Source organism: Haplochromis burtoni, unplaced genomic scaffold, assembly GCF_018398535.1.
Source record: "Haplochromis burtoni strain Fernald_Lab_line unplaced genomic scaffold, NCSU_Asbu1 Contig_313, whole genome shotgun sequence".
In the NCBI taxonomy this organism is placed as follows: domain Eukaryota; kingdom Metazoa; phylum Chordata; class Actinopteri; order Cichliformes; family Cichlidae; genus Haplochromis; species Haplochromis burtoni.
In genome coordinates this window covers 604653-617601 of record NW_024582674.1, presented here as the reverse complement: position 1 = coordinate 617601, position 12949 = coordinate 604653, and the positions used below count along the sequence as shown (strand labels likewise).

Genomic DNA, 12949 nt, shown 5'->3' with positions numbered 1-12949 from the left:
CCTGCTTTTAGGAAGTTGTCGGACTGCCTGGCAGGTCGGAGCACGCAGCAGACATTTGACATGTGAAAGGTTTAAACAGGGACATAATTTCTGTTTCAGCGTCACCAATGACAACCATGGACTCGTGCAGCGAGCGTGCGTTACCTGTTTCTTTTAATCTAATAACGAGTGTCAGGAATACATTGTTTAAAAGCATGTGACTGGTCCTGAGCTCGTCCCACATCAGAGAAACAAGCTGGAGCAATGGCGGTCAGCAGCAGGAAGTAAAACCAATCAGAAGGTGAAAATGAAGAAATGAAACCAAGAGTTTCTGATCCGAGCTGTGATGTGAGGGTCGGGTCTGGACGCATGGAGGGATTTTGCGATTGTGGTGTGATCCCAGATCTGAACCTTGACCTTTGATCACAGTAAGTTTGTGTTTCAGCAACATGAATAAAAAAAGAAGGGAAAAAAAACCCACGTCAACAACCTCAATTTTTCTTTTCTTTATTTAACAAGTTCACTTTTATTTCCAACATTATTCGACACTTCTCAGAATCTACTGGAAAAACAAGCTTTACAGTACACGGACGTCTGGCAAAAATCCGAGGTCACGCTGAAACGTTTGTTTTTCATAAAATAATTTAACTGTCAGTTATTAACCATCACCATGGCTGCAGTTCCTCTGACGTCCACTAGAAGCTGCTGCGCCCGCCCCCCGAAAAGAAGGTTGCCAATATGTTGCCAAAAAAAGGCAACACATTTAGAAAAAATATGAAAACAGAATTTAACTATTGTTCGATAAGCTGTTACATTAAACGTGACATATTCATGACATCAAATATTTGCTTTGAGTTTAATAATTTCATGTTTAGTGTTTCACAAAATCTCAGTAAAGGTTTAGTGTTACTAATCTTTTAGTTTCACAGCGTTACAAAAACAAACTGGTTATACAAAAACAAACTGGTTACACAAAGTGAAAACTTCTTTGTATCATTTTAATTGTTAAAAAAAAAAGTTGGTTCCCTCGATTCATTTGATGTATTTTTATGACCATATTTACAAATTTAAGAAGCAGCTCTGGCTGTAAGAGCACATCGTTCTTCAGTGATCAATATTACAAAACCATCGCCTGTCAGGATCTAACGGGGACAAAACGAGACAAACATCCTTTGTTGTTTCAAGTCTCACAGCAGAGTCTGGAGATCAACGTGAGGACGATTCGACTCCACCTGCAGTTCCTCTGCTCTTAGTTCGCTCAGCATTGACCCTCTGGTTGGTCCCGGTTCTGGTCCCAGTCCCTCAGGCCGGGTGCTGCAGCGTGGTGAGGAGGATCAGGGGGACTTCTTTGTCTCCGGTCCCCAGCAGAGGAAACATCCTCTCGGTGAACTCAGTGGATGTGTGGAAGCTGTAGATCTCTGAGCCCGACTTGACGTTGTAAAGGGACACCTGACCCTCCTCCATGTCCAGGAACACACCCACCTGTCGCAGCTTGGGGTGGTGACCTTTGACCTGCAGGTGAGACGCAAACAGAATGCGATTAAGACAAGTCGACAGAAGTTGCAAACTGTCAAGAAGCCTCAAGGTGTGGAAGCCCACTGGTGCCAAAAAGACACTGTGGTGTTTTTGTATTCATGAAAGGACTCAAAGTTTAACTGTTGCATTAAAAACATAAATGACGGATTGAAAATGAAGAATCACTTTTTAGATTTAAGTTTTTCAACACGCTGACTTTTTGGTGTGAATTTTAATTTGTATTTTTTTATTGAGCTTTACAGGATGGGCCTGTTTGCATCCTTGCCTTAAAATTTTGTCATTAACACACAATAGAATTAATTTCATCAGATTTTAAAGTTATTAAATGTGTGGAAATGATGGATTTTGGGTACTTTTTGCGCCAACTTATTTCAATTAAATTTAGAGATTTTCTATGTTAAAGTCACGCTGACCAAAATAATGTTTAAGTCTGAGTGGCTGCTTTCTTGCGGCACCAGTGGCCTTCCGTACATAAGTGCATGTGAAACGTGAACTGGACCTTGGTGAGCGGCGGCGTGGTGAGCGCCCTCAGCTGGCTGCTGCTCCACCAGATGGCGTAGTATCCGTGAGACGGGCACATATCGAACAGACCCTTCCTCTGAGCCGACTCGCTGACCACGCCCAGCTTCCAGTCTTTATTCTCCCCGACGCACACCTGAAAAACACACCTGAGATCAGACTTGGATCCTGCTAGCCATTACTGAACCCAGTCCCAAGGCCGGTTGGGTCCTGACCTCCCAGTAGTGGCGCCCGGAGCTGAATCCCTCCTTGGCGAGGACGCAGGACCAGACGTCGAACCTGTGCGGGCTGTTTCTGTAGAACTGCAGCTTCTCTCCTCTCTTCACCTGCTTACGGTCCTCGGACAGGATCAGGAAGGGATACGCCGTCACCGGGTTCAGCGTCACGTCCTCTGGAAGCAACAAGCACAGGTAAACATAACAGCAAGGTCCCCTGGAGGCTGAAATAGTCATCACAATGGCTGAAGAACTCGATCCAGGACGATCCCGACACCTCACCACAGGATGAGTAAAGGTGGACTTCCCCTGTTTGAGCCTTGGCGTTTCATATCAGTGATCTCAGAGTCAGCTTCAGTAACCCTGTGAATCTGAAGGTAGCGAGGGCACATCCCCTTTATGGTCGATTCTACCACATGAGCTGCACCTATCTGACGATTATGAAGGGCAGCCAATCACAACGTTCAGAGGATGAAGACAGGACCTGCGCTGAGGCCCAGTATCTGATACAGGAGGATTATTTTGAACTGTGAATCATGCAAAGCTCCTCTACAGTCCAGAAATCAAATATATGTAACAACGCTGAATCCAATGAAGCACTATTACGTATCTTTGCTTAGAAATATATAATGTGAAGACCTCACCATGAGGCTAAACCTGCAGTTCCTCCAGTAGAGGCAGCAGTGAGTCAGCCCCCATGTTCAAACTTACAGCAGAAACAAACGTTTACAGCCTGAAACTGTTTGTGTATCATTTAAAATGTGCTTTATTAGGGGGTGTGGCCTCTGTGACTGAAAGGTGGATGATGACACTGGTGGCTAGCTTCACCTGAGCTGGACCTCTGGACCGTGTTTAGGCTGTTTAATGAGATCATGTGACCAGTAACGTGGCTGCTGTGAGGTTACTGTGGTAAAAGAGCGTCTGGGGGGCGGAGCCAGAGTGTTTTACTTGGATGTTACCCAGCATTAGCTGGCAGCTGTCTGTCTGTGTGAATGCAGTTATAACCAAACCCGACCTGCATCAACCGAATCACCCAGAAACCAAAACGCTGAAAACCTCACCCATGTAGAGTCGGGCCTTCTTGTATCCTGCAACAACAAACGAACACATTTCATCAGCAATCTGAAACAAGCTCTCATCTCTTCACAAACCTCCCACCGCTACAGCTTCTCTAACAACTCAGTGTTTTTATCCTTTCACTTCATCTTTGTGTCGTTTAAAAACGACCAGCATTTAAAAAAATCTGTCATCTTTGATTTGATTCATAATTTCGTTATCGGTGTCTGAAAGGCTGACGGTGAGCATCCATGTCTGCTGCACACTCACACAGGTACGTACCTGACACCTGCTTGCTCTTCTTTAGGTCTGAAAGTAGACAGGAAAACACTCAGTTATTCTTTCACAATAAAAGCCCCGCAACTTGTAACTCATTTCCTCAACATAAGAAATTGTGGGATGAGCAACACTTCCCTAAACAAGTCAACCTGTCGAGGTAAGCAACATGTTCCCACAGCAGAGACAGAGACACTGTGGACATTCACAGGGCACAGGAAGAAAAGTGAAGTACAAAAAGAGCCAAAATACTGCGCATGCACACCTGCTGATCTGAAGGTTTGTGGTTCAATCGTGCCAAATATCACTGGGCATGATACTGACCCCATCAGAGTGTCCATGTGTGGACTCATGTCCACATGTGTGCACGTGTGAGGACGGGAAGCGCTGAGTGCTCAGAGTAGACCAGGGCTATATAAGAACCGCTCCATAGTTTCCTTTTTCATATGTACACAGAGTGCAGTGAGGTGATGATAATGTACATTTATAATCAGCGTGTGTTTTAGTGGGTGGTGTCTTGAGTGTCTGCAACAGCGCTCCATCCTACACCGTGGCCGTAACTGCTGCTGACGGAGCTCGCTTCTCTGGCTTATTCTGACTGGATAAATTCTTCCCTCAGTAAGGAGAATAGAGTAGAATAGAGTCACTCTTTATTGCAGGGCTCCACAGAGGAGCTTGGAATGATCGGACTGTGGCACACCTGCAGGTAGATACAGGAAGTGACCTCTGACCTCTCACCTTTCAGGGACCACTGGCTCTTCCTGAGACTGGCCGTGCTGGCTCTCAGACTGAGCATGCTCTCGGCCGCCATCATGTCACCGGCTGAAACTGAAACAGGTGAAAGAAACGACTCAGAGGAAACATCTGGAACCCAACATGTGCAGACTGTGCTGTAACATCTGGAACTCACAGGAGTCCGCTCGGGATCCTCGGGGTCCTCGCAGTCCTCGCGAGCGGATCTCCCCGGTCCGGATCTCCTCCATCTTTTCCTTGACCTCGGACAAAGCGAGCTTCACCTCGCCAAGATGGAAGTGGAGCACCAGCTGCGAGTCGTCATCCGCCTGGGCCTGCAGATCCTCGGCCAGAGGAGCCGTGGTCGCCTCGTATGTCTGAGGGAGGAAGAGGGGTGATGAAGAGGAGTGATGAAGCAGGCCTCTGTTGTGATTCTGGGATCGGTGGCTGCAGGCGTCCTCACCTTCAGGAAGGCGATGTGATCTTGACTGGTAGCCTGCGCCTCCAGCGCGGCTCTCCTCTCTGTCAGCTGGCTAAGCTCCTCCTCCAGGCGGTTCACCATCCCCTCCCCCTTTGTCATCACAGTATCCAGCTGGGTCACGATCCCGCCCACCACATGAGACCGGATCTGGTCCAACGAGCCGGACAGGTCATTCAGCAGGTGTTCAACCTCGCTGCGCTCTCTGTCAGCATAGCTCTGAAACACAGACGGGTTCAGATGTTTGGTGAGAAGAGAGCGACAACGCCATCGTCTTCCACAGGCTCCACCCGCCCCGCCAGGTTTTTACATAAGGAGCAAACAGGTGAGTCACCTGCAGGCTGTCCAGCTTCTTCTTCAGCTCCGTCACACGGATCTCCTTCTCCTTGATCCGGTTCAGGATCTCCTGCTCCGTCCTGGACACCTGTTTCTGAAGAGGCAGGCGGACACGGTCGAGTCAAAGAGCCACAACAAAAATCACTTTGGACCAAACGATGAATTTACTTTTTGTATCCATCTCCAAGGATTTATTTTCATTCCAGAATGTTTTTTCATCATTTTAAAATCTTTGTTTTTCATCAAAAAGAAACAAAAAAAAAAAAAGAATTGCAAAAATTCATTAATTTCAAATAAAATTTACAACAAATAATAAATGTAATAATAAATTAAATGACGAATTGTAATGAGCAGCATTAACAAACATAACAGTCAACCAAAATGAGATGAAATAAAAAAACAGAATCGAATTACTTTAATAATTGGCGTTCCCGGGAATAATCTGGGATATTTTACCTGCTTGCTGAGCCTCTCAGTTTGCACGGAGACAGTTTTATGCATCCGATGTTCCTCCAGCACGCAGATGGCACAGATGCAGCTCTCACACGTCCTGCAGTACACCTGCACAGGTGAGCCGCTCATCAATGCAGAACATGAACTGATATGAAAAAGTTTTACTTACATGATAAAATAAAACCAGTTATTAAAATAAAACTAATTATTTTTGAATTTGTTCAAAATATAAAAAAATTATTGTAACATCTGAAACTGACCATTTTAAAATAAAAAAACATTCAAATATTTAAATGTTACATAAACATCAAATCAAGCAATCATAGAGAAAAATAAATACCTCCATCAGGCGCCGGTGGACGGAGCAGGTGCGGCCCCTCAGGGCCTCCTGGGGGTCCATCAGGGGGTGTTTGGCGTAGAATGGCGTGGTGTGATGTGGCTGCACGTGCTCAGTGCAGTAGGAGGCGGTGCAGGTGAGACAGGAGCTGACGGCGGGCTGTTTGATTCCCGTACAAACGTCGCACCACACTACGTCCCCGTTCGCCTGAGCTACTGATGGCTCAGGCGTCAGGAAGGGGTTGGTGTTCATGGCGCCTGCCATCGCGGCGCCGGGCGCCCCATTACCGAAGGGCGACGGTAACGGTGCATAGTGAGTCTGTTTGTACTTTTCTGCGATCTGAGCGAAGACTTTGTTGATGCTGAGCTGAGGACGTCCTTCAAACTGATGTTTGCACAGTGGACAAGTGGACACGGCACTGGACGCCCAGTAACCACCGATACACGCCTGCGGGCACAGGACGCACCAGTAACCCACTGCACCTGAACGCACCCCCAGGTAGTTTTCTGTTTGCATTACTAACACTGCTGCAGACCCTGTGATTGGTTAGTTCTTAAAAGGCTGTAAAGCAGGACGAATACCTGACCTGCCAAAAACAGCAGCTAATCAACACCATCGTCGTCATAGTAACAACAACAACACTCAGAATCGAGAGCAGCTTGTACAAATGAAGCATTTCAGGACGTGCCGAGCAGCAGAAACACGTCAATGATCACAGATTTGTTTACGTTTCCTGATCATTACAGCTGGGTGAACCTTCAGCAGCAGCTTCCACGCACAGCGCCCCCTGTGCTCACACCTGCAGGTGGACTCACCTGGCAGAAGTTATGTCCGCAGGGGGTGGAGACGGGGTCGGTGAACAGGTCGAGGCAGATGGAGCAGGTGAGCTCCTGCTCTGTGAACAGCTCCGCCGACTCCGCCATCGTGCTGCTCCTGGAGGAGGACACAGAGGAGGCGGGGTTTAGGATCAGGCGCTTTAACATCTGTAACCTTTCAGAGCGTCACGGCCCGGCGACCCAGATGTTCTGACTGATAAACTTCAGTCAGAACATCTGGGTTTGCTTCACCATCGCTTCACCGTGACGATGCTTCATGGCCACCAACCAGACCTGTGGGCGCAGCAGCAGACCCGAGTCTGTGGGCGTCTCCCACAGCTGTGACACAGAGCAGGTGGTGTCAGGCTGCTGGTGTTCGACGCTCTTCAATCATCAAATCCACCCACAGATGCTGCTGCATATCAATAACCCGGCTTTCCAGCGGTGTCAGGTTGGTGGCCATGAAGCAGCGTTGCGGTGAAGCGATGGTGGAGCGGGCGGAGGATGTGGAGGCGATGTTTATCTGCTCAGACCTGCAGGATGCCCACGCCAAACTGCACTGAACTCTGACCCAGAAATACCAGCAATAAGTCAGAGCCCGGGGACAGACATGGCACACCTGCTCAGGCCTGGACAAGTGGAGAGGGCGGGGCCAGCTGTTTAAAGGGACCTGCTCCTTTGTGTTCCCGTGAGGTCACAGGTGAAGCTTCCAGGCCTTAAAAGATTAAAACTGTGTTTTTAAGCCGACACGTGAAACTGCAGTTCAGAGTAAAGCAGAGGCGTGTCTGCGAGGAGAGGCATGGCCTCGGCGCCCTGCAGCATCACGCTGCGTGAGCTCCCACTGAACTGGACGCTCTGGATGCTGATGGAGAGGCAGCCGAGCGAGTCGGGTGGGCTGCTGCGCCTCGGCCCGTTTCCTCCGTGACGTCTGAGTTTGGATTGTCACAGGAGATCGGCAGCAGGTTTAATCAGTGTCACTGCGCTGGAGGAACTGGTTCTGATAGCAGCACGAGCGCCTCAGCTGCAGCGTCACCGCGATCCTCCAGTTTGTGTTCATGCACAGTCATCCAGGTAAGGAAATCCCGAAAGGTTGATGCTGCTTGTCTGGATGTGCCCTTTTCCAGACGAACAGCATCAACCGTTCTGGTCCTCCGGCTTGTTCGAGCAGCTCCACCCTGGAGGCAGAAGTTGGTGGGGCTTCAGCCAGAGGATGACCTCTCACCTTCATCACTCTCAAAGCGAGGACGCACCACTCCTCTTCATCAGAGGCCGAGCAGCGAGCCTGAGGCGATTCATCTGTGATCAGATCATTTCAAACAAACTCATCTTCACTCTGAGCTTCAGCTGATTTCATTCCCGTCAGGATCAAAGCATCGCTCCGCCAACATCTGGAAACATCTGCACATCTACACTGTAAAACATTCAGAGAGCAGCTGATCCAAAAGTCCAGTCTCTGTCTGAAAGAACGCTTCCAAAAATTCCCTGATCCAGAGCCAGACAAAGTTCATCGTCTCCGGAACATGTAAAACAAATCCATCGGCAAGTTTCGGAGGAATCCTGATAAAAACCAAATCGTCCGCATGACGTCTGAAGTATAAAGCCCACACCTGCTCACCTCAGAGAAACAAACCACTGATGATGAAGCAGCACCAGGATGGACTTAAACGGCCCACCTGTTCTTAGCCACACCTGCACAGGTCACCAGCCAATCACAGGGCTGTTTACCACAGCTGACCCTCGAGGCCAGGGCTGGGTATCGATTCACTTTGATTCGATTCAGTTTTCACTCAGTCAGTCAGAAATATTCTAATTCTGATCAGTTATCAGTTCATCTCCATATTTTGTGTCTGTGTATAAAACCAAGCTGACACTGTGAGACTTGATCAGAGGTGTGAGCATCACAGCAGAGGCCTTTGTGTCAAAGTCACTGAGGCTAAAGCAGAAACACATGAAGAAGAGTTTCCTGGCCTGGCTTTTTAAAGCAGATAACCTTAAACCTGGGGCGATCGTGGCTCAAGAGGTGGGAGTTCGCCTTGTATTCGGAAGGTTGCCAGTTCGAGGCCCGAAGACACTTCACCCGCTGCCTACTGGTGGTGGTCAGAGGGCCCGGTGGCGCCAGTGCAGCCTCGCCTCTGTCAGTGCGCCCCAGGGTGGCTGTGGCTTTCCATCACCAGTGTGTGAATGTGTGGATGACTGGATGTGGTGTAAAGTGCTATACAAACACAGGCCATTTACCATTTAAAATAAAACCATGAATCAACATGTGAAGATGAGCTGATGCTGCTGAAGTGAAGAAGAGTCACAGACACAGCTGAGCAATCGTTGAAGTTCACATTTGTTCAGTGTGAACAGCAGAGATGAGGCTTTGCTGTCAGAGGCCGACAGCACTGAACACAGCAGCAGAGAATAATGCAGATTTGATGGTCTCTGAGTGCAGAGAGAGCGAGCTGTGCAGGACGCAACAGCCAGAGTCAGAGGGAAGTGATGATGATGATGTTTATCAAACATGAAGCGTAGTTTGATCTTCTGCTGCTGGTTCAGTCAGTGTTGGTCAGAGTGATGAAACCTGCAGCTCAGAAACGGCGTCTGTGGACGATCCACGCTCTGTGTTTACATGTTTGTGCCGAATCGACTTAATAACCCCCCACTCGAGACCATGTAATTTCCTCCATTATTTCCAGAACAGGAAGTGAGAGCCGAGTAAAAACATGTGGGAGCGTGGACGCGACCGATAAAAGGCTGCGCGTGCCCCGAGTGCTGCACGCACATCGGAGAATTCAGACGCATCAACACCTGTTACGTGTTTCACCACGAGCGGCTCTGCGTCGCAGTGAGTCAGAGCTGAGATCAGATCAGCACATGGAAACAAGTCAGAGTCATTTTAAATGACTGTAACCGGACAGATTCCCGCAGAACGCCAGAGAAATGAAAACAGTCCAAAAATGTGATCGTCAGTTCGGTTTGTTTGTGTCAAAGCGTCGAAACGAGCAGAGAGTGAAAAATGCTTCATGTGACTGCAGATCATCTGAATTTTGAATCCTGAGACAGCCGTCAGAGCATCTCTGCACATCTCGGTCGGTTTGGGCTAAATCTGAACCCGAGTCCATCCTCGGGGCGTCTGTGCGGGTCAGCCACCCAGCCTGACACCGCCTCCACTGGGGCGGGGGGCGTCGTCAGGTGTCTGCACGCCACCGGTGGGTTAGGACCAACGCGTCCCACTCAGTCAGGACAAACCGGCAGCTGTTGGTTTCGGTGTAAAGGCGCCGCTCTTCCACCAGCACACAGAGACTAACTGTGTGGATTTAACCCGGCAGCACCACAGCTTCACTTCTGCCTCCCACAGCTGCTCGTGTCCAGTGAGCCACGAGGTGGAACAGGAAGCAGAGAAACACCTCGTCACAGCAGCCAATCAGATCCTCTCCATGACCCAGAAACTTCAAACTTTCAGACATCAGCGTATCTGCAGCCCAGTGTTAGTCCAGACCAGGGCTGCCCAATCCCGGTCCTCGAGATCTACAGTCCTGCAGCTTTTAGATGCATCCCTACTCCAACACAGCTGAATCAAATGAATGGCTTGTTATCAGGCCTTTGCCAAACACGATGGCATGCTGAAGAGGTAATCAAACCATTTGATTCAGCTGTGTTGGAGTAGGGATGCATCTAAAAGCTGCAGGACTGTAGCTCTCGAGGACCGGGATTGGGCAGCCCTGGTCTGGACTGAAAGTAAAAGCTGGCGCTCAGGTGTGAGCCTCTCCACAGGTGCTCAGACGCCACACGATTACAAACAGGTTCCGACTTTGGTTGTAAAGATTTTGTTGTCTCACGTCAGGTTAGACGTCTGGAATCAAACCTACAGCAGGCTCCACCTGCAGCTCGGACTCAGGAGGCCAAACTCACAGGAACACCTGCACAGGTGTGCTCACCTGACCAATCAGAGACACAGCCAAACCCGCACGTTTTTGTTCCTGTGATTTAAGATCAGTCTGTGAGTCCAGATCATTCTACGTGAAACAGGGAAAAGCTCTTACCTTCCTCTCTGTCAGGTCAGCCGTTTCTGGATCCTGAAACTCTGGTTAGTGCTCCTCTGTGATGTCAGCGTGGGCGGGGCCAACAGGTGCAGAAAGCGGTCAGGTTAGTTTGGTGGGTGGATGTTTATGCAGCTGGGGGGTGAGATTGTTGCTCCTCCCACTTTCAGACGCATTTTAACATCCGATCGATCAGATCGAATCCTTTTATTGGTTTTTAAAAATGTTTCAGTCCCGAAGTTTAAAAACAAAGAAACATTAAAATGATCTTCTCATAACTTCAATCATGTCATCAGACTTCAAACAAACCCAAACTAAATGAAATGACAACAAAAATGTATCTAAATTATAGCTGATGAAACAAATATTAGTAAAGAATCGTATTTAATACATGTTATAAAATAAACATGAAATGAAAACATTTATTTATTCATTTAATAAAACCTTAAATAAAACAGGAAAAAAATCTTTCAAACTTTATTTTCAACAAGAATTTGACCTTTGGCCTCTGGAACTGTGATGGCAGCAGGTTGGGTGATGCCTGGCTCGAGGGCCAAGTTAACGTGACGGTTGGAAGCGAGCGCTGACGAGTTTTTGGGAGGGACGCGAGCTTTTCATGCTTCAGCCTGAAGGAGGCGGACGGACAGGACCGAGGACATTCCTGCAGCAGCGCGAGCGAGCTGGCAAATCCAGTCTGACGGTTATCTTCCTGTCATCTGATTGGTCACCTCTGCAACTTCCTCAATGCTGACTGATCATGAGACAGCTGTTTGCTGTACAGAAGCTCAATGATGCCAAACAGCTCAAAAATCACTAAATTCACTTGATGTAATCAAATCAAACCAACCAGTCGATCAGTGGAGACGTCACCTGTGCGAGGAATTATGAGACAGACTGCAGAGTATCATTATCGACAAATTCAGCCTTCCAACCGGACCTGTATGTGTCGTAATGACCCATTATACAGTGTGTGTGTGTGTGTGTGTGTGTGTGTGTGTTACACGATGAGAGCTAATCAGTGATTTCTGTGATGAGATTCTACAAGACTATTTTATTTACAATCATTACGAACCTGCAGCTTAAATTCTTAAATTCTTCTTCAATAAAATATTTTATCTGAACTCAAAATGAAACTTTGTGTTTTTAAGACAAACAAAAACATTATTTCTACGATGACAGTTCGTCAAATCCACACAAAACGTTTTTTCTTTGACATTTTTGTATTTTGATGATTTTTAGTGAGTTTCATTTGAAACTGTTCAGAACGACGTCAGCGTTTCATAAAACTGGTTTGGAACAAACGGAGGAAACTGCAGGGCTCCTCTTTGAGTCTTTATGAAATCACATCATACAAACAATAAAACAAACTCCGCCTCCTGCAGCTGATTGGTCCTCTGCAGGTTTCAGTATTTACAGAAACGGTCTGATTCCTGCTCGAAGCTCCGCCCCTCAGAACTCTTTGTAATGCAGCAACCTGGAGACAGAGAGCAGGGTCAACGTTAGCATGTACGGGAACGTGACACGCGCACACGTAATCATCTCACAGAAGCCTAAGTGTGTCCAGGTCAGTGTGTCATGGATGTAAATGTGTGTGTGAGACTCGCTCTGGCGCGCTCTCAGCTGTTCCAGCTCTTTACCACACGGGGGCGCTCTTCACCCCGAGAACTCGCTCACTTTGTGACTCTCCAAACAGGATAAACTGGATTTCAAAGTAAAAGCTGTCATGTGATTAGGGGTCAGCAGACCGCGTACACGGCATCAGAGCTCCGCCTCCAAACATTACACTGCTGCTGAGGCGACCTGTATGTGGTGGCGGTGACTTCACCCTCAGTTTCCTGTTTGACTTTGTGTCGTATTAACAGCTGATCACACAGAAAAGTCCACACTGCCGTTTTTAAACTTTTACCTCCTGCTGTCCACGGACGGGGTCACGATCACATGATCGATTCATGACGACAAGCATTCAATCCAACTTTATTTATATAGCGCAAAAGCACAACAGTCGCCTCAAGGCTCTTTATACTGTAAGGTCGACCCTACAATAACACATACAGAGAAAAACCCAACAATCATATGACCCCCTGTGAGCAGCACTGTGGCGACAGTGGGAAGGAAAAACTCCCTTTTAAGAGGAAGAAACCTCCAGCAGAACCAGGCTCAGGGAGGGGCGGGGCCATCTGCTGTGATTGGTT

The 12949-nt window shown here is 48.0% G+C and overlaps 2 protein-coding genes across 4 annotated transcripts in view; both read right to left on the bottom strand.

Annotated features, from left to right (window-relative positions):
* Window positions 1-458: 458 nt before the first annotated feature.
* Window positions 459-10995, bottom strand: LOC102301810 (E3 ubiquitin-protein ligase TRIM7). 3 transcript variants are annotated; one of them, XM_014329719.2, is made up of 13 exons: window positions 10761-10995; window positions 6733-6850; window positions 5921-6364; window positions 5584-5688; window positions 5126-5221; window positions 4777-5010; window positions 4492-4690; window positions 4320-4409; window positions 3588-3614; window positions 3311-3337; window positions 2250-2425; window positions 2015-2170; window positions 459-1491 (listed from the first exon to the last, which is right to left on the bottom strand). In XM_014329719.2, the coding sequence occupies exons 2-13, from the start codon at window positions 6838-6840 to the stop codon at window positions 1282-1284; spliced, it is 1872 nt and encodes a 623-aa protein (XP_014185205.1). In that variant the 5' UTR covers window positions 6841-6850; window positions 10761-10995; the 3' UTR covers window positions 459-1281. The 3 variants fall into 3 exon arrangements, with proteins under 3 accessions (XP_014185205.1, XP_014185206.1, XP_042084166.1); XM_014329720.2 differs by lacking the exon at window positions 10761-10995 and adding an exon at window positions 10656-10758; XM_042228232.1 differs by lacking the exon at window positions 10761-10995 and adding an exon at window positions 7955-8661.
* Window positions 10996-12076: 1081 nt separating this feature from the next.
* The window catches only part of utp18 (UTP18 small subunit processome component), a gene marked incomplete in the record, with an annotated part of 10124 nt that continues 9251 nt past the window's right edge, over window positions 12077-12949 (bottom strand). The window contains 1 exon segment of the mRNA XM_014329721.2: window positions 12077-12231. Coding sequence (XP_014185207.1) covers window positions 12207-12231 — 25 coding nt within the window.

Coding starts and splice junctions, on each gene's coding strand:
- LOC102301810 (XM_014329719.2), bottom strand. CDS start 6,840: ATGGCGGAGTCGGCGGAGCTGTTCACAGAGCAGGAGCTCACCTGCTCC. Junction 5,222..5,583: donor CTGAGAGGCTCAGCAAGCAG/GTAAAATATCCC, acceptor CTGCCTCTTCAG/AAACAGGTGTCCAGGACGGA. Junction 3,338..3,587: donor GAAGAGCAAGCAGGTGTCAG/GTACGTACCTGT, acceptor TTGTTGTTGCAG/GATACAAGAAGGCCCGACTC.